Source organism: Podarcis filfolensis (assembly GCF_964270895.1).
Source record: "Podarcis filfolensis genome assembly, chromosome: 7".
Classification (NCBI taxonomy): Eukaryota; Metazoa; Chordata; class Lepidosauria; order Squamata; family Lacertidae; genus Podarcis; species Podarcis filfolensis.
The window spans coordinates 64797437-64818815 of NC_139603.1; the positions used below are offsets into that span (position 1 = coordinate 64797437).

At 43.7% G+C, this 21379-nt stretch overlaps 1 protein-coding gene across 2 annotated transcripts in view; it reads left to right on the forward strand.

The window, feature by feature from the left end:
* Positions 1-17935: 17935 nt before the first annotated feature.
* NECAB1 (N-terminal EF-hand calcium binding protein 1) overlaps positions 17936-21379 on the forward strand; it is a 51896-nt gene continuing 48452 nt past the window's right edge. Inside the window, exons 1-2 of one of the 2 annotated variants that reach the window (XM_083623396.1) lie at positions 17936-18552; positions 20910-20934. In XM_083623396.1, coding sequence (XP_083479522.1) covers positions 18442-18552; positions 20910-20934 — 136 coding nt within the window. In that variant the 5' untranslated portion in view covers positions 17936-18441. The remainder of the gene's footprint in view (positions 18553-20909; positions 20935-21379) is intronic. The other variant, XM_083623395.1, reaches the window with a different exon arrangement.

Genomic DNA, 21379 nt, shown 5'->3' on the forward strand with positions numbered 1-21379 from the left:
CATATCAGCTCTTTCAGAAGCTATGCAGAATGGAAGGAAGCATCAGGAGGAAGAACCATGCGGGTGAGTCTCCTCAAAGAGCTATGCTGCAATTAATGCACATGCTAATCTCGCTTACAATTTTTATTTCAATTGAAACTCAAACTATCATAGATTGATTTGGAAAACCGTTAAATGGATATGCATGGAAATTCAACCAATGGGAAGCGAGGAAGTCACTTAACAATGTTAATGAGTATAATTTCTAAAAAGATTATGATTTGTGTTTGTTTGCTTGTTTGTTTATAATTTTGTGAAATTTAATTTTAATTTTTTTTAAACTATCTCATAGATTCTCGTCAACATAGATTCATGGTTATCACACCTTCATACAAATTGCCACCCATCTCTTAGCTTAGGGGTGGGGAACCTCAGACCTAAAAGACACAGGGCACAGCCCCAAATGATTAAAAGGGGCAGGGGCAGGAGATCTAAGGCCCAGAACAAATGACCCAGGGCATAGGACCCCTGGATCACACCCCACCCCACCAACAATCCAGGACCTGTAATTCTATGTTGATAAAATGGGGGTCTGTTTACAAAAAAGAAGAAGACTGAAACACTTTCATTTGTGTTAAGCAAATAAGCCAGACCATGTTATGTTTCCGCTTTGAAATGTATGTCAGGGCAATGGGTTGCTACAGAAGCTAAATAGCTGAAGACACTTCAGGAATGTGAAAGAGAGAAGACGTGTCTTCTTCTCACCCCCAGCTGGAGGGGTATCTTGGTCTGCCTTCTACTAGTGTCTGCTTTGCCAGTACAATCCCCTGCAGGGAACACACTGACAAAGGAGCACCAAGGAGGATTGAACTTTCAGCTCATCAGTCCTGCTTTTCTGCAGGGATCTGAGCAGAATTTAACCAGGTTAAATCCTGCTGCTTAGGCTGCAGACAGTGGTTCCCTGTGGGGAAATGGAGGCACAGCCTACTCAGAATTTAACCTCACCCATCAGCTGGCATCACCTTCACATTGAAGCGATGTCAGCTGTTTGACAGATTTGGGGGAAATGGCCTTGAAAGCCAAACTGGATCCCTGGCAGGTTGGAGGGTTCCCCACCCCTGGAGAAGAAGAGCCTGCCAGTGCTAGAACTGGGTCTGAAACTTGCTTGTTGGAATTATTCTATGCAGGGGCAGGCTTTCGTCTTTCAAATTTCAGTGGCACCTTGTTCAAGGCCAAAATACAGCATCCCCCGCTGCCTCTTGCCTTCCATTCTGCTCAACTCATTGTTGTGATGATACCCTGCGGCTTCCGCTAGGCTTGGCATCCAATACAGTAGAATTCATCATGCTGCCCTAAATCCACCTATGTTCTATGGTTCTTATAGAGCCCTGGGGAGCCTGTTGAAATGTTAATGTTGCAAGCTTCCCATCTTATGCTCAGCTACTGTGTGTGTTCATTGTTGTGTGCATAGTGTGTGTGTTTTTGCATGCCGCCCCGATCTCTAAGCAGTGTGAGAGTCCATGGGTTCAGTTTCCTTGGACTGAGAGACAGTGCAGACTTTGGTGTCTTTATGATAGATGGATAATTTATCTTGCTTCTCCCATAGCCACAGCTTTGGATTCCACCAGAAATCAGGCATGGCCATGTCTCTCACCTGCTCATTTGTCCTCTGGCACAGTGCCATATCCTTTGTTACTTTAAGGGCTCATACTTTGGGAGTCATTACCAAGAAACTTGTCTGGCTGTACCAGCAATTATTCCTTCTTGGATCCAGGAATTAGAAGGGATTCAGGTATGCAGCGTACCCTCCCCCCCCCTCTCTCACACACACTGTGTGAGTGTGTGCATGTAACAATATATTGGCTCAAATGGGGGAAATAAATAACTTCACGTGAAAACTTCCCATGGAACAGACACAGGAAATTGCAAAAATCAAATAGTAGTAATAAATCTGGAGCCTAGGCATGGTTTATGATATCCAAACATTATTAACATGGAACATATTGGTGTAATCAAAGATGAGTCAGTTGAGAAAGGAATAAAGGAGAATCTGGCAACTACAATCATATTCACCTTAATTACAAGGTTGTGTGGGTGTTAGGTTCAAAGGATATGTGAAATTGCAGGTAATGAAAGACCAGACTGTCCTTCATTATCGGTGTTTTCACATGATACACCAACGGCAGGTGTACAAGTCACCTTTTTATAGGTGTGGACAAGAGAAACAGTGACTAGGTTGAGGCCACACAAGCCAATGGCAAAAGTGGGAGCCATAAATTCATTTTATGTAATTGAATTTCTCTTCCCAAAGACTCAGGGCACATAAAAGCTTGTCAAATATTTCTAGCTGGATGTCTGATTGCCATTCCGAAGTGTGTCCAAAAAAGCTTTCCTGAAAAGCTTTCTTTTCAATATACATTAACATCACCATTCACCCTTGGCTTTATATTTGATTTATCCTTTTTTCCCTTCCCACATGCAGCTCTGGGTTCATTAACATGTAATCTAATTTCATAGTTTTGTGATACATCTCTGAGCCTTGTGCTCATGAGCTTCTTCCACCTACCTCTGCATGCACATTTTTAATCCCTTACTTCCGCTTTCATGGAAACCATAGTTTGCCATTACATCTGATTCAGCGATCTGGAGGAATTATGCAACCACAGTTTACTTACACGTAAGGGCAAACTATGATGCAGGTCTGGCAGCAGCATCCAACATTGTGAAATTCCCTGGGTGGCCTTGTGCAAGTCACAAACGCTTAGAATAACCCATCTCACCGGACAGCTAAGTAGTGCAAATCAGGTATCCTATAGCAAACATCCTCAGCTGAAACTCGGGAAAGCAAAGGGGGATTCACATAGACTAAAAGAAAGACTTGTAGATTCCAACCCACCCACTCCAGGTTTTCCCATGCAGTCTTCACAAGAATTATTTTGAAAGACCTCTCTGTTAAAATAAGCATTGTTAATTTTGATATCCTAATATATCTTTATTGAACAGATTTTGTATACTGCTTAATCATAAAAATCGTCTAAGCAGTTTGCATAAAATATACAGTGGTACCTCGGGTTAAGTACTTAATTCGTTCCGGAGGTCCGTTCTTAACCTGAAACTGTTCTTAACCTGAAGCACCACTTTAGCTAATGGGGCCTCCTGCTGCTGCTGCGCCGCCAGAGCACGATTTCTGTTCTCATCCTGAAGCAAAGTTCTTAACTCGAGGTTAGCGGGTTCTGGGTTAGCGGAGTCTGTAACTTGAAGCGTATGTAACCTGAAGCGTTTGTAACCCGAGGTACTACTGAACATTAAAACTGTCAATTGAAAGCAGAAGTTAAAAGCAAGTTGATCTAAAAGCCCATCTTTCGGTTTCCTTATGCCCAAGGAATTCTGCATTCCTGTTAGAATGAGTTACATAAAGTTTCGTTTTTGATCTGAAGGTATGTTTGCCTCTTGAATCTTTCCCCCCATTCTTCCTGGAATTGTGTATATGTTTAGAGAAGTGAATGCCTAGCCTTCACCTCTCTGCAGTCAATGCATTGCATACTTCTGCCCATTCTGGTCTTTGGCCAAGCCGATCTCTTTGAATTAACTTCTCTGTCCTTTTCCTTAACAGCTGTTGCTGCTATCACTTTACTGTCAGCTGAGGAACAGGGAGGAACAATGTTTTTCTAGGACTAGGACAGATGCCATTCCATTCTAGAGACAGTGAAGCTCCTTAAATCCCTTCGTGGAAAATCAGTGTTTTTGCTTTCAGCTGACATTAGATTGCATTTGGACTTTATCCAGACTGAGCTTCACATTTTTCTTTTTTAAAACAAATAAATCTGTTATGTCAAGTCCTTATTGACGTTGTTTGTACCCAGGTACTGAGGCTCAGATAGTAGGATAATGCACTGTTAACATGATGAAACTCATTTCTTGCTAGAGTGATTTTCCCTCCTAGTCCCCTGAAGGAGACTTACTAGACAAATATTAATGGCTAATCTAAGGTTACAAGTGACCTTTTTTGGGGCGGGGGGGAATGGTGGGAGAGCGAACTGAGCTAGAATGACTAGAATAGATACTAAGAAACGAGCAGAACATAAAAGCAAAAGCCCATCTGGTCCAACATCCTGTTCTCACAGTGGCCAGCCTCTTGCCTATGAAAAACCTGCAAGCAGGATTACCAATGTTACTGGGACTATGTACGTTCATAAAACATGTTCAGACCCTGCAGAGCAGATGCTTATGGTGCCTATTGACCTTCTGGAATGGGGGTTATTTTCAGAGATCATTCCCTTCTTCATACAATAGCCTATCACAAAGCAAAGCAGCTGCCTTGTGAAGGACCAGGTGTGCAGCCTGGGAGTGATTTTGGACTCACAGCTGTCCATGGAGGCACAGGTTAATTTTGTGTCCAGGGCGGCTGTCTACCAGCTCCATCTGGTATGCAGGCTGAGAGCCGATCTGCCCACAGACGATCTCGCCAGAGTGGTGCATGCTCTGGTTATCTCTCGCTTAGACTACTGCAACGCGCTCTACGTGGGGCTACCTTTGAAGGTGACCCGGAAACTACAACTAATCCAGAAAGTGGCAGCCAGACTGGTGACTGGGATCGGCCGCCGAGACCATATCAAACTGGTCCTGAAAGACCTACATTGGCTCCCAGTACATTTCCAAGCACAATTCAAAGTGCTGGTGCTGACCTTTAAAGCCCTAAATGACCTCGGTCCAGTATACCTGAAGGAGCGTCTCCACCCCCATCATTCAACCCAGACACTGAGGTCCAACTCCGAGGGCCTTCTGGTGGTTCCCTCACTGAGAGAAGTGAGGTTACAGGGAACCAGGCAGAGGGCCTTCTCGGTAGTGGTGCCTGCCCTGTGGAATGCCCTCCCATCAGATATCAAGGAAATAAACAACTATCTGACTTTTAGATGACATCTGAAGGCAGCCCTGTTTAGGGAAGTTTTGAATGTCTGATGTTTTATCATGTTTTTAATATTCTGTTGGGAGCTGCCCAGAGCGACTGGGGAAACCCAGCCAGTTGAGCAGGAAATAAATAATTATCATTATCATTATCATTATTATCATTGTTCTCAATAGGGAAGGATGAGAAGCGGGAAAATTGGCAGGCGGAAAGAATGATAAAATCTGAGGAGTCCTCACAGAGAAACAGGTTAAATGATTTCTAAAGGGCATCAGGTTGGGAAAAGGTGACGTAGGCCGATAAATTTATATAGCTCTGCCATATAATTGTTCACATTAACATCTATATAAGCATTGCATCTGCACATGTGGGAAACTGTATGCAGATCTCCCTCTTGTGTTCAGGGCAATTGTGTACTGTCAACACACGTTGCCATCTAGGAGCAGAACCCTGGTGGCAATCTTAAGTTGGTGGAAGGGCTTTTGATCCAGTGGACGCTTCTACTCATGGAAGAGGAGGGAAGGTGATGTTTGCAGATCCCTCCTCCCTCTCCATGTCACCTGCCTGCCTGTTCTGGAGGGTCCCCCAACTCTCTTCATTTGATTTTTGGAGGAGGAGGAATGAGCAAAAACTGTCTCCTGGCCTTTTTCATTAGCTGGATCAAAAGCCCTTCTGGGAATGCAGCAATTGGAATGCACCCTGAGGAAACAGGGCAATACCTTATTCAGAAGGATATTATTATTATGAGAAAGTAATGCCCATCATTCACCCCAAGGTCCCAAGGTGGGTTGCAACAATTAAAGCTCAATATTAAAAAACCACGTTAGGTAAAGGTAAAGGGACCCCTGACCATTAGGTCCAGTCGTGACCGACTCTGGGGTTGCGGCGCTCATCTCGCTTTATTGGCCGAGGCAGCTGGCGTAGAGCTTCCAGGTCATGTGGCCAGCATGACTAAGCCACTTCTGGCGAACCAGAGCAGCACACGGAAACTCAGGGACCGAGCAACAGCAGCTCATTCCATCACGGGGATTCAAACCGCCAACCTTCTGATGGGCAAGTCCTAGGCTCTGTGGTTTAACCCACAGCGCCACCCGCATCCCCACATTAGAACTTGATAAATTCCTCCTTCCCCTCCTTGTCACTTTCCACTCATGAATAAATTCCATGTTAGAGCTTGATAACCTGTGACACAGCCCTTCCACTGCACAGTCACCACAGCTATGTATTTAAAGAGTGGCTAAATATATTTTTAGCTGTATAGCACATTTGTGTGTTTTTCTGAACTGATGTAGCAGTTGCATCTTTTTAAAAGAACAAATCTCTCCTTTTAATTTTAGTGCATTTTTAAAAAAAATTATTTGTTCAGGGCCATGGAAAAGAAGCACCAACTCTATCTGCTAGAGCAATTGTATCTAAAAACACCAGATTTTCCAAATGAATGCTGAAACTGGAGAAGAAAAGGGTTGCCGTGACGCAATACTCCACATTGATTTCTGTGGGATTTAAGCAGCTGAACTGTGCACAAGACTGCAAACATAACAGCTACTATTAATGTTATTTAATTCAGCAGCTCAGTGTCTCATGTCTTTGTAAATTGCTAGGGCTGAACGGAGTCTCTTCTACACTCTTGATTACCTGTGAGGAGTGGGAAAAGCACATTTTCCAAGCATTTAACTTTGAGAAATGGGTGGATTAGGAAAAGAAGCTTAACTCAAAACGAGGTTGGGGAAAGGAACTGTGGCTTGGAAAAAACAAATGCCACATTGCACTGCAATTAACAGGAAAAGCTCTTCCAAGTATCAACAAAGCAGGGAAATGAAGAAATTAATTGGTTGTCTTTAGAGTGGTGTGGAATTAGAGGAGAGGATGAGCAAGTATTAGTGAAATTACACAACAGATTAATACTTGGCTCTACAAATGAAATGGGTGGATGCAGTATTTCTTCAGATAGGAATCAGGTTTTGAAGGAGGAACATACTACTGTTACAAGTAGTATGAAAGAAATATGATTCTCATTTAGGTAAAGGTAAAGGGACCCCTGACCATTAGGTCCAGTCGTGGACGACCCTGGGGTTGCGGCGCTCATCTCGCTTTACTGGCCAAGGGAGCCGGTGTACAGCTTCCGGGTCACGCAGCCAGCATGACTAAGCCGCTTCTGGCTAAACCAGAGCAGCGCACGGAAACGGTGTTTACCTTCCCGCCGGAGTGGTACCTATTTATCTACTTGCACTTTGACGTGCTTTCGAACTGCTAGGTGGGCAGGAGCTGGGACCGAGCAACGGGAGCTCACCCTGTCGCAGGGATTCGAACTGCCGACCTTCTGATCACAGACCTCTGAATGGGGAGAGAAAGCTTGTGAAATAAATGTTTGCAGAAGACCTTGAGGGATTTTAAGTAAGACCAAACATACTGTCAAGTGCTAAGGCACCTGCTTTGCAAGCCTGAAATCTTCCCTGAAATCTCAAGAAAGATGCCGGGGGAAAGTCCCACCAGAAGGCCTGAAATCAGTGTAGAAAATACGAGATGAGTGAATAGGCTGACTTAGTATAAGGCAGCTTCCTATGAGGATATTATTCAGATAACTTTCTGATACTGCTGTAAGTAGGGATGGTGGATAAAGTCAATGAAGTTTGCATTTAAATAGAAATCTACCATATTTTCATTCTTTGAAACCAAACACAAACCACAACACACCCATCCTTTGAAACTCACACTTCTCCAGATTTTGCCATGCCGAGTAATGTGTACAAAAATGCATATACTAGGGTAAAGTGTGCATAAAAGTGGCAATAACATACAAAAATACATTATCTTAAGGGAAACGGCTTTGCAAAAATGCGCATAGGCAAAATTGGCAACAAAAATATCAGGAGATTCACACTACAGTGGTACCTCCGGTTGCAGATGGGATCTGTTCTGCAGGTCCGGTTGGATCCCGAAGTTTCCGCAACCTGAGGACCACTGAGAAATACTTCCGGGTTTGCCGCTTTCGCATCCTGAAGTTTACGTAACCAGAGTGTTAAGTTGTGGGTGAACATATCAGACGACACAGCGATTCTTCAAACAGCTCTTGTATATTCACAGGCCAGAACAGAACTGAACTGAAGGGTTCAGCCAGCCTGCTTATATAGAGCTCCACTACAACGCAACAGTAACCACTTTCTGTAACTATCCAATCAATGAATGTCACTTTCAATCCCTTATTTGCATATGCGGACCTGAGTGAAAACTATCTACACTATCCCCCTGCTGGCCCAGGGTGAGAACTTCAATACATAACACAGAGGGTTACGTAACCGGAGGTACTACTATATTGGCAAATTTTCATGAGGATTTTTGAAAATCACAAATTGCTGAACAAGAGCAGAGAAATGAATTCAAGATTAGAAAAAAATGAAAAACTGAGCAACCCGAAATGGACATGCAAATCTATCCCTAGCTGTAGCTACATTAATGTCATTCTACCTGTTGGTTGAACCATCCAGTGTCCAACAATGGGGTTTAGTTTTCAAATAAGAGTAAAAAAAGGATGGTGTGATGTGCCCTGTATCTACCCTCTCTTGGCCTGCTTTGATGTTCGGTCTGACAGGATGAGGAAAGGATCCATACACCACACCCAAATCAAGCACAAGAGAATTTGGCACCTGAGACAGACCCCGGAATGGTGGCTTCCTTTTTGCCAGGGAAGAAGAGGTGACAGAAGATCTACATCAGCAACAAGGGGGAAGAATGATTGACTTTGGGATCTGCTGCCAGGGTGAATCCGGCCATCTGACGCAGTTGCCTCATGAATGGGCCGGCCCTGTCCACACCCCAAAGACATACAGTATTACATGTTCTGATTTATTTGATGCTAAAGATCTCTTGGAACCCTATAGTTTTAGATTACAGGAGTGGGAGGTGAACATTTGATGCTTCCTCACTTAAAAACAAGTAGTGACATAAATTAATTCAGATTACTTTCCTATTTTCTAATAACTCAAGGAACAGAAATGTAAAATGTTTAAGTTGCTGTGTTGTTTTGTTGTTGTTTAGTTGTTTAGTTGTGTCCGACTCTTCGTGACCCCATGGACCAAATGTTTATGTATGATCCAATCACAGGTTTTAAATAACTTATTGGGAAACAAAATATCCCACTTTTTAAATGTGTAAGATCCTTAACACAATGATGCATTTCTTGATTAAACAATTATTGGCCGCATAATGAAATTTAATAATGCTACTTTCAGATAAGCCAATGCAAAATTTTCTCGGTGGTATAACTCAGAAAATAGCAAGCTGTTCATTTATATGGAACTGGTGACAAATTCTAGAGGGGTAAGCCGTGTTAAATTATTGCTGCAAAAAAAGCATATTTATGGTGATATAAATCTGTAAGTCATTAGGATGCCAGAAGACTCTCTAATGAAAATTACAGCACTGTGAACTGAGTAAATTCACAAACTACCGATAAATTTGTCCTTTTCATACAATTCAGACAATTCTCTCTTCAAACCAGCAGAGGGCATGCTGAAGAAGTGATAGTAGATTTGACTAAATTAAAAAGCTTTGACCATGTAATAGAAAATTAGCAAATGTTGTCTACATAAGTGCTGTGAGACCAACCACACTTACTTGAGAGTAATCCCTAATGAATTCAAAATGACTTATTTCTGAGTAGGCATGGTTAGGACATTGCTGTAAGACATCCAGAGCAGAATAGAAAATAAACGAAAATGGGTCCCTCAACAGAGTGGAAATTTATAAATTCCTTGAAACATAGCAAAATGGGCACTTGGCTGTCACTCAACTAATCACTAAGTGCCACTACCACCTAGGCTGTATTCCTATACATACTTACCTGGCAGTAAGTCCTACTGAACTCAAGAGGACGTTAGAGTAGACATGCATAGGATTGCGCTGTTAGTTCTATTCTAATCTTTTCACACAAATCTACATCTGCCTAACACCCAATAGTTCTGGCAAATAAGAAGTAAGACACACTGATTTTATTGTGGTTTACTCCCAAGCATTGTGGCCATACAGCCTCCTTGGAAGTGCCCTGTGTGAGGGTGATCTTCCCTGGATGGTGGGGCTGAACACCTTCTCCCATTTCCTCTTCTCTGGTCTTGCCCAAGCCATTTTGCTGCCCGAGGCAAAGGACAAGGTGGTTCACACACATGTACACACACACACACACACACACACACGTACACACACCACATTGCACATGTTATGTATTGAAGTTCTCACCCTGGCCACCAGGGGTATTGTGTATATACGGTAGTTTTCACTCAGGTCCACGTAAGTTAATTTAGGCGGGAAACCCTGGGTTGTTGTTGTTACAGTGTTGACAGCCAGCTGCCTATAAAAGCAGGCCGGCTGAGCTGTTTGTAGTTCAGTTCAGTTCCAGCTTACTATAAAGCTTTCTATAAAGAACCACTTGGAGAAATCTCTGTGTCGACTGCTATGTCCACCCACAACTTAATAGCACATACAAGACCAGACTGGAAACTAGGGTTGCCATATTTCAAAAAGTAAAAACCAGAACACCTCAAATGCTGTTGAGCTTTTTTGGGGGGGACCCCCAAAATTATGGACCTTTTTTTAAGTTGAGCTCTTCTTCAACTGACTTGCCTAAAATCCAGGACCAAGTGCCTCCTTTGAAATCCTGGATGTGTGGCAGCCCCTGAGGGCAGTAGGCTCTCTTAGGAGGTGAAGGGCAGGAAGCACATGCCGCTGTGTGCAGCAACACCACACCACCACTCACAGCACCCCCAGAATTTCCTGTCCACAGCAGCTGCTTCACCCTGTCTAATGGTAGGGCTGGCCACTCAAGCAGGTGCCATTTGGGAAGAGGGCTTCCTCTGCTCTCTCCCCATCCCCTCATATACAGCACTTTTCAATTGTTGCCTGTTGTTCCCCTCTTCCCTGCTTAGAGAACAAGCATGGTTTCTAACAAAATAAAGCAGCCTACTTCAGTCATATTACCTCATTCATATTGACTATACGGTCTCTTTGTTTTTCGTTATTGTGAGAGGTCACAAGATGTTCATGCATATGTGAACCAATCCCCACAGTTAAGATTAAGTGCAGCCTAAGTCCAGTGTGCTCCTTGATAGCTTGGCAAAGCCTCTGCTTTCTGTTTTTGTCTGTGGAAAGAATATCGGAACAAGCGGTTACTTTATGAACAGGATGCTCTTTCAGTCTCATCTTCCAGTGCAAGTTCTGCACATTTCCTCCCAGCCCAGGGCTAGAAAAAGGATCTGATCCATAATGATGTTTTTGATGTGACCATTATGCAGTGCATTTTTCAATCATTTAAGGAGAGCATGAACCACTACCCATTAAAAAATGATGTGGTTGCCTCATTAGAGATGGAGATTGTTTAAATCTGCTCAGCTAAAAGGGACTCTTTCAAAGAACGCCACTTAACTCTAGATAGTACTTTAGTTATGAAACAGCCAATTTCATGTTCAGTTCAATGTTAGTGATTTTTTTTCCGGCTGGAAGCACAAAATCATTACATGCTGGCTGCCCACTTCTTGCTGCAAATAATTTGTACAGTCTGAATATCTTGGTACAGTATTCTTCTTTTTCTAAATGAAAACTTAATAACCTGACAAGCTGTAGAAGAAAGAGGAGGCAAATTAGGTTCTCGTTCTCTCTCTCTCTCTCTCTCTCTAAATATTATTTATTACTTTTCCAACAATTTAAACACTACAAAACAAAATGAACAATACAATACAATACAATACAAAAACACTACATAACATAACATAAAAACACTACATGACACTAACACATTAAACTAACAAAACAAAATAAAAACAGTTTAAAACACACCAAACAATTTCAATATCCTATCTTTCATTCACTTATTTCTGCGACCTCCTCACACCTCCCTTTTTGTATTCCACTTCTATTAATTGTTTCAGCAATTCCTTTCCATCTTCCTCTGTTTTCTATCCTATAATTATCTTAACATATTCTAACCTTATTTTTTCCTTTAATACTCCAATAATCTATTTATACTTAATTCCTTATAGCATTTCTACTAAAGCCATATAACTTCATTTCCACATTTTTCTAACATTCATTAATTTTACAGTATTTCTGTAAATAGTCTTTAAACTTTTTCCAATCTTCTTCCACCGACTCTTCTCCCTGGTCTCGGATTCTGCCAGTCATTTCCGCCAGTTCCATATAGTCCATCAACTTCATCTGCCATTCTTCCCGGGTGGGTAGATCTTGTGTCTTCCAATACTTCGCGATAAGTATTCTTGCTGCTGTTGTTGCATACATAAAGAAAGTTCTATCCTTCTTTGGCACCAATTGGCCGACCATGCCCAGGAGAAAGGCCTCTGGTTTCTTCAGGAAGGTATATTTGAATACTTTTTTCATTTCGTTATAAATCATCTCCCAGAATGTCTTAATCCTTGGGCATGTCCACCAAAGGTGAAAGAACGTACCTTCAGTCTCATTACATTTCCAACATTTATTATCGGGCAAATGGTAAATTTTTGCAAGCTTCACTGGTGTCATGTACCACCTATAAATCATTTTCATTAAATTTTCTCTTATGGCATTACATGCCGTGAATTTCATACCAGTGGTCCATAACTGTTCCCAGTCAGCCATCATTATGTTATGTCCAACGTCTTGTGCCCATTTGATCATAGCTGATTTTACCGTTTCATCCTGAGTGTTCCACTTCAACAGCAAGTTATACATTCTTGACAAATTCTTAATTTTTGAATCTAACAATTCTGTTTCCAATTTTGATTTATCCACCTGGAAGCCAACTTTTTTGTCCAAATTGTATGCCTCCATTATTTGGTAATAATGGAGCCAATCTCACACTTTGTTTTTCATTTTTTCAAAACTCTGCAGTTTTATTCTGTCTCCATCTTGTTCCAAAATTTCCCAATATTTCGGCCATTTGGCCTCCATATTGAGTTTTTTCTGTGCCTTCGCTTTCTCTCTCTCTCTCTCTCTCTCTCTCTCTCTCTCTCTCTCTCTCTCTCATAAAATAAAATTCCCCACATACTCTCATACGGCTGAATTCTATAGTACAAATGGTTTTATTCTACAAAGCAAGGCCTAGTACAGAAAAATTATTTCAGATGAAAACAATTGACATTGTATGGATTTGTATGGTAAAGGAAAAGGACCCATGGACGGTTAAGTCCAGTCAAAGGCAACTATGGGGTGTGGCGCTCATCTCACTTTCAGGCCAAGGGAGCTGGCCTTTGTCTACAGACAGCTTTCCGGGCCAGCATGACTAAACTACTTCTGGCGCTATGGAACACCATGACGGAAACCAGAGCACACGGAAACGCCATTTACCTTCCCGCCACAGTGGTACCTATTTATCTACTTGCACTGGCATGCTTTCAGACTGCTAGATTGGCAGGAGCTGGGACAGAGCAATGGGAGCTCACCCCATTGTGGGGATTCAAACCGCCGATCTTCTGATCAGCAATTCCAAGAGGCTCAGTGGTTTAGACCAGTGTTCCCCAACCTTGGGCCTCCAGCTGTTTTTGGACTACAACTCCCATCATCCCTCGCTAGCAAGACCAGTGGTCAAGGATGATGGGAATTGTAGTCCAAAAACAGCTGGAGGCCCAAGGTTGGGGAACACTGGTTTAGACCACAGAACCACCCGCATGTGCTGAGGCAGCAAGGCCAGACATCTTTCCTTTTTCGCCCATTTTGGCATCCAGTCCAACAGCCTGAGTTGGACCCTGAGAAGTGCAAACAGAAGGAAGCTTGTCTCACTTCTCCCCTGTCCCTGAAGCCCCCCTGCACCCATGGGGGGTGAGGGGTCACTCCTAATTCCTGAACAGTGTAAGATGGGGGCATGAGTGGTTTGCAGGTGGAAGGTGCAATCTGAAACCTGCAAAGCACCAAACAGACCTTCTTCTTTTTGGCGCTGTGGGTTAAACCGCTGAGCCTAGGACTTGCTGATCAGAAGGTTGGCAGTTCGAATCCCCGCGATGGTGTGAGCTCTCATTGCTCGGTCCCTGCTCCTGCCAACCTAGCAGTTTGAAAGCACGCCAAAAACTGCAAGTAGATAAATAGGTACCGCTCCAGTGGGAAGGTAAACGGTGTTTCCGTGCACTGCTCTGGTTCTCCAGAACCAGCTTAGTCATGCTGGCCACATGACCCGGAAGCTGTATGCCGGCTCCCTCAGTCAATAAAGCGAGATGAGCGCCGCAAACCCAGAATCGGCCATGACTGGACCTAATGGTCAGGGGTCCTTTTATCTTTACCTACCTCCTCTTACATTTCACCTTGTGATCAGATGCAGTCTTTGTGAACTTCACCAACTACCAACTTCTTTTGTCTACTCACTGCCAAATCCCTGCTTTGTTTACCATCTACCCTGATGAAGAGTTCTTGAGAACTCAAAAGCTTGCACACTGCTTTGTGACACTCTAGTGGGCCTAATAAAGGTTTTGCCCTAACACGGATTTTGATTCCCCCACCCCCTTATGGGCTAACAGGGCTACTTTTACTTTTGCCCTGGACCGAATTCCCACAATATTGCCTAGTTTGGATGTACAAAGTTTTTACACACATGTTTATTCCTAGCAAAAGGAAAAAAATGCAACACAATTATTTTCTGCCTCAAAGAGATCCTGTATAACCATGGAAAATATTCCGTGCGTCAACTATTTTTACTGTCTTAAACTGCCATACAGCATCATTCCCCGAGAGGGCGCCATAGCACTCATTCGTGTTTTGACTGTCAACACGTGAGCAACAAGAGCTTTCAAAGCATCCCATTACAGAAAATGAGAATTGCATCATTGTTGCTTTTACCATCTGATTATTTTGACTGAAAATGTGCACATGCCTGTGGATTTCTTTTATAGAAGCCCTATATGACCAAAGGGGGGAAAAGTTTGCTAATGAAGATCGCACACAAGTCAGACATGTAAAATATTGAAATGGTGGAAACTGCCTTGTGCTAAGTCCACTCCTTAATAATAATAATAATAATAATAATAATAATAATAATAATTTATTTGTACCCCGCCAATCTGGCTGGGTTTCCCCAGCCACTCTGGGCAGCTTCCAACAAAATATTAAAATGCAATAGTCTATTAAACATTAAAAGCTTCCCTAAACAGGGCTGTCTTCAGATGTCTTCTAAAAGTCTGGTACAGTGGTACCTCGGGTTAAGAACTTAATTTGTTCTGGAGGTCCGTTCTTAACTTGAAACTGTTCTTAACCTGAGGTACCACTTTAGCTAATGGGGCCTCCCGCTGCTGTGCCGCCACCGCCAGACGATATCTGTTCTCATCCTGAAGCAAAGTTCTTAACCTGAGGTAATATTTCTGGGTTAGTGGAGTCTGTAACCTGAAGCGTCTGTAACCCGAGGTACCACTGTAGTTGTTTTTCTCTTTGACATCTGGTGGGAGGGTGTTCCACAGGGCGGGTGCCACTACTGAGAAGGCCCTCTACCTGGTTCCCTGTAACTTGGCTTCTCGCAGCGAGGGAACCACCAGAAGGCCCTCTATCTCAGTCTACATTGACTGGCAGTGGCTCTCTGTGGGTTTCAGGTAGGGAACTTCTGCATGGGAACTTCTGCATGCAGAGCAAATGCTTTGCCACTGAACTATGGACCTCCCCTGGACCTTTATATTTTACATTGAGTGGAAGGAGTCTGTCTTCTGCATATGTCACCCTTTAAAGCACAAGGTACACCGATGGCAAAGACTTCAGCAGTGATACTAATACAAGGAGTTATTTGGGCAGTTTGCAGCTTGTCATGCAGGGTGAGAAAATTCTCTTCGCCATGTCACTTGTAAATGATTCAGGACTGTAGTCCACCTTTGTATCTGTGTATCCTCTTTGATGGCACTGTCCTCAACATCCAGTCAAAGATGGGTTTTTCTACCACTTAAAATTTAATCCTGTTGACACAGAGAGGCCTCTCTCATTTTCCTTTTTTCCTTGTGCATTTGTTTCAACCCTCGCTGTGCTGCACATGTTTTTAGTTGGCCGGAACAGAAATCTCCAGCAGGAAACCCTCTTTGATCCCTCCTACCCTCTGCCTTTGTAGATGATAGGCGACAGATTCATTTTGTGCGGATAAAGAGACGTGTCGCACAATCTGTGCCAAGGTTAATGGAGCAATCCTAAGCAGGTTTGTCCCGCTGAGTACTTCAATGGCATTTACTCCCTAGTTTGTTCGGTTTGCAGCCTGAGGCTATATACACATATATAGCCTTTGAAACACACAGGGGTCCTTTTCTGCACAGTGCACCTTTGTACACAGAGTCTCTTTTGTTTGCAATGAGTCTCATGGTCGTAGACTCATAGAAGGGTAGTAGAGTTGGAAGGGAGCCTGAGGTTCATCTGATCCCACCACCTGCAATGCAGGGATCCTGTTCACAGCCATCCTTGGGTGGGCTAGAACCACCAACCTTCCGGTTAACTGCCAGATGCACTGACCCACTGCATCACAGTGATAATGTCACCCAAAGTGGCAGCTACTCTCCATATTGTCTGGGAACATGGGTGGGCATGCTTTCACACTAGTGTGCGATGGTATTCTCTATTCCCCTCCATTAGTGTTTGTGGAAACCTCTTTTTTAAAAATATTTTTTTCTGCAATCTTTCGAAAGAGAGGGGCCAGAAACTGGTGTGTTGATATACTATACTGATATGCAGAGGATATGCAGAGTTACTGCCCTCTTCCTATTTTGTCCATTTCATGGAGGTGACCTGAGAAAGCACGTTCTGTGTGCACATGCATATAGCAAGTACCATATACTATATAACTTCAGGAGAAGGAGTAATCCCTACACAAATCCAGAGTGGAGTCCCTAAGACAGTTGGATGGTGTCTTGTACGCCTCCTTCTGGCAACTCCTGCAGCCAAGCTGTGCAAAATGCTCTGCTGTCCTTTGGACCACACCAGCGGGGCCAAAAAGGGGGTCTTGTCGACTGGGCAGCCCAGGACCTCCATACACACTGCATAGGCTTGCGCCCCAGGGAGGTCACTTTGGTAATAATGCAGCAGTTTGACTTCACCTCTGGTGGCACACTCCTTTGTCTCTTGAGACAGACAGGTGCAACAACAACATACACAAAATGGATTGCAATCATTACAGCAGAATGCACTTTAGATCGTGACATATACTCGGAGTCAAGAGTGGATTTCATGCTCTTTATTCAGCTCATAGTGATGAGGAGGAATGGAAGTTCCCCCAGAATGTCTGCTTTATATACATTATTTACACAATGGGCCCCACGTGATTGGCTAATTCCGGGATTCTCCTGTAGGCCAATCAGGTCGCGGATTCACTTCCACCTGGAGCTGGATCGGGTGGCTCCTGTGAACCAATCAGACTGCTGCATTCTGGAGCCTACTGTTCTAGGACCAATCAAGCTGCTGCATTCTGAATCCTATTCTAGGACCAATCACACTGCTGCATTTTGGATCCTATACAACTCAGTACATAACAGATCGGCAAGCAGTGTTGGACAGGGATGACATGGGGATGATGTTGTGTGCACAACACCTCAAAAAGGTACCCGCACCCAGCACTGTATATACATCATCTCACCGTGTGTACATGCCCCGAGTCTTAGCATCTGTTGTCAGTTCTGGGACTCTGCCCTGAAATGTAAAGGTATGAAGCAATACTTTGATGATGATGATGATGATGATGATGATGATGCACTTCATCATTCTACTAACCAAGGCATTTCAAGGCAGCTTGCACAAGAACAATACAGAAAACTGGATGTGGAGTTAGCAACAATGTAAACACCGGAACAGCTGTCTCACATATGCAGAGAGCAGCTTCATGAGTATTTTTTTGGTAGAAGGATTGCAGGGGAGAGAGAACCAAAAAGATCCCATGAGTTGGGGAAAGAAGGCATTCTTGCCCCTTCTCACACTGATGTGAACACACCATGCAAATTTGGCTTGAAATGCAGCTGGATCGGGTGGGGCGGGAATGGCTACATTTTAAGCTTCTAATGTGAACATAGCCTTTATGGAGCCCCCCGTGATCGGAGGTAGTGTATCTCCGACTAGCAATTTCTGCCTTCAAGCCCCACCTGTGGAGTTCCCAAAAGCACCTGATTGGCTGCTGCAGGAAGCAGGATCCTGGCCTTGGTGGGCGAATCCTGCTAAGGAAACGCGAGACCTCCGAAATCTGCCACGCCCGCCGAGCAGCGGTATTGCGCGCCGCTGCTGCACAGCTCACTAGGAAAAAGGCACTCTGTACATGCTCAGGAACGCAGGCGTTCGCGGCTGCTTCACCGAATAAGGTTCAGAAGGCGCTGGGCGGCGATTCAGCAGCAGGCAGCCGAGTCCCCCAAAGGCGGAGGGGAGGAAAGGAGGAAGGGAAGCCGACGGCTGCAAACGAGAGCGCGCCTTCGTTTCGCTCCTCTGCCCGTCGAGGGCGGAGCAGCGGAGACAGCGACCCGGCCCGGACGCCCCCAAAGGCCAAGGGGGGTGGGGAAACCTTTGGCCCGGAGGGAGGAGCCGCCAGCGCCTGCCGCTCCCATCCAGCCCAGCCATACGGCACTTTCGCCGCGGCAGCCGGCAACATGGACGGCGCGGCGGATGGTAGCGCGGAAACGTCTCCCTCCACCGCGGACGCCTGCGAGGAATTCCGCGCTGCCTTGACCATGACCAAAGGACTCTCCATCTTTCTCGACGTAAGCAGGGCGCCTGTCACTCTGGGTTGTAGCTGTTGCGCTTGCTTGGTTGGTGATCTCCCCTTTCCACCCCCGCCCCCAAGCTTCAGCATCTTCTGGATTTAGATGGATGCATCTAAATTAGAAAGTTTTCCCTGGAAGGGAGCATGGACGGGGTTTGGGTGGGGGGTGGCCGCCTGTTCCCCACCGGGCTCCTACCTGCGCCTCCGAGAGCTGCAAACGATCCACAGGTGAAGCTTCCGCCGCTCGCTGCCTCTGCGGACCGAGTAGGCAAGCTGCACCTGTTGAATGTTTGCAGCGATGATGATGATGATGATGATTAGATTTATGAGCCACCCAACAGGGTGAAAAGAGTCCGGCAGCTCTCAGGGGACCATGCTGGAACATGATTATGGGTTTTAAAAAAATCTTGATCCTAAACATTTTAGATGCCATGAGCATCCCCAAATTTGAGCCATACAGGAGGCAAATCGCAGGCGCGGTGTCTCAACACAAAGGGTTTATCTTTTCTTCCTCGTTACGTTCCTAGTTTCTGGATGGGGGGTTGAGAAACGGCACAGGTGAATCAGTTAAACACCCCTCCGTCTGACTAAAACTTTAAAAAAGCACGGGATAATGGGATCATAGGCACCCACATCTTGTGGTGTTCTGACGCCTCCGAAATTGATAGGATAAATGAGGAGGTCAAAAAAAAACGTTTTGCTGCTCGGTTGCTACTCAAGGTTGCTACCGAATATGTATAGTACTCCCGTAGTAAAAAGAAAGATCTGTGATAGCGTCGATGGGCATTGCGGCAATCTTCAATGCATAATTTCCTTGGAGGTTTTTTTTTATTACTGTTTTTAGTATGCAGGGTGATAAGGCAGCTTAGAAAGTGGCGTTCTGATACACTTGTAAATAAAAATAAGAAGGGGGGCGGCTCATCGCACAATCCTAACCTTATTTGTATCAACTCAGAAGTAAGTCTGTTTGCATTTGAGTGAGGCTTACTCCCAGGTAAGTGTAGGTAGGATTGCAGTCATAGAAAGAGAAGCAAGTTAGCCTGTCAAATGGGGAGAGCAAATCAAAGTAAAAAATGCAATCCACACCATCATTTGTAGGAGGCAAAATTATACTATTTTCCTCTAATGCATTAACGTTTTTCTTTTATAAAAATAAACGTGGGTGAAACTAAGTTAGTTGTGCTCATTAATTTCAGTGGCTAAAGACATATGAATGGAAATTAAAAACTTCAAACTACTAATTGAGTCACTTTCTTATGGACAGCCAGACTGGTTTCGAATATTAATTGATTGCCATGGAAAATGGAAGGACATCTATACTGTATCTCATTTAGTACTTGGATAGGCTGTCCGTGATATGATGCGATACGATAGATATTAAATTGTATAGATCACTTTTCCACCCCAAAAAGGTCCTCAAAGGTCACACGAAAGAATATAAATGCATTTTTGGGGGGGAAAAGATTAAATATAAAAATATAATTAAAATTTAATTTTAATTAAAATTAAATCTCAAAAATTATTTATGTAAAAAGGAAACATTGTAAGAAACAAAGCGAATCTAGAGAAGCACAAAAATGAGACCAAAATCTGCAACAGAACCAGTCCATCTTGTCAGTCAGAGATGCCAACTTAATTAATATTGTAAGCATGTAGAGAAAGGGTGGCTGGCATTTATCAGGCATCTAGGGGGAAATCCTGTGCACAAGAAGCTGGTAAATTAAGACGGTATAAGATTACATCAGGTACATTCAGCTGCAGTGGCTACTGTCCTAAGCCTGGCAGAGGGAAAACAAGCCTTTAAAATGGTGTTTTTTTGTCAGGTTACAAGGTTTTGACAAGTATCAGATGTTGAATCCCATACACAATTAATGGTCAGATCCTGCTAAATAATAAATACTATTGTATGTTCATTATATCGTGTGCTAAACACCATTGGGATAACTCAGCCAGTAGAACAGAAGACTTTTATTTTCATGGTTGTGGGTTCAAGCCTCACATTGAGCAACATATTCCCAAGCCATCTTTGGTTGGTGGCCAACACTATAAGTTGGTAGCTATATTCCATGCAGTTGCTAATTTGTGCATGATTGAGAATGACTCCCCACTTAGCATGGATGCACTTTGGAACACATTCACCATCCCTTATCCAACAGAAAATGTTACCTCCAGAAATATTACCTGTACTGAGATATTGTAATCACTATAATCTTTGGGTTGGAACAGCTATCATCCAGTTTGCCAAGGGTGTCTTTGGGCCTTCATCTACACGAAGCCATTGGGAGCAGTCATTAGGAGTTTCGGGGAGAGGTGCCATCAGTATAATGTACTAAGCCTGAATTTATTTCTTTGCAGGTCCTGAGAAGAGCAGATAAAAATGGTAAGTCCAATTATTTCTTTATTTTCAGAGAAATGTAGTGTTAAAGCACTAAGGGATTCCACTGGGATATTTAGTTTGACTCTTTGCATTGGATTATAGAGTGCTCTGAAATGGGCTTTCTGTAGTATTGGTAGCGCACAGTGGCATTGATGGTTTTATCTGTGGGATGCTGGTGGCAAGACAGATTTGTTCTTGTTTTCCGTCACTGGAAGATTGCTTTCTGGACAGTAGAAGGACTGTTTGACTGGTCAAATGTGGAAAACAGATCTGGTTTCGTTATGTAAAATAGGTGGACAAGTACAAGTGGTGATAAAGGTTGGAGGTACTAAATTTGTGTATGTGGAAAGGCGAGCAGTTCAGACTGGGACTAAAAGAGATGCAGGGAACAGAGTTGCTCTCTAGAAAGACGCTTACTTCAACTATGGCAATAACAGGACAGCATCTT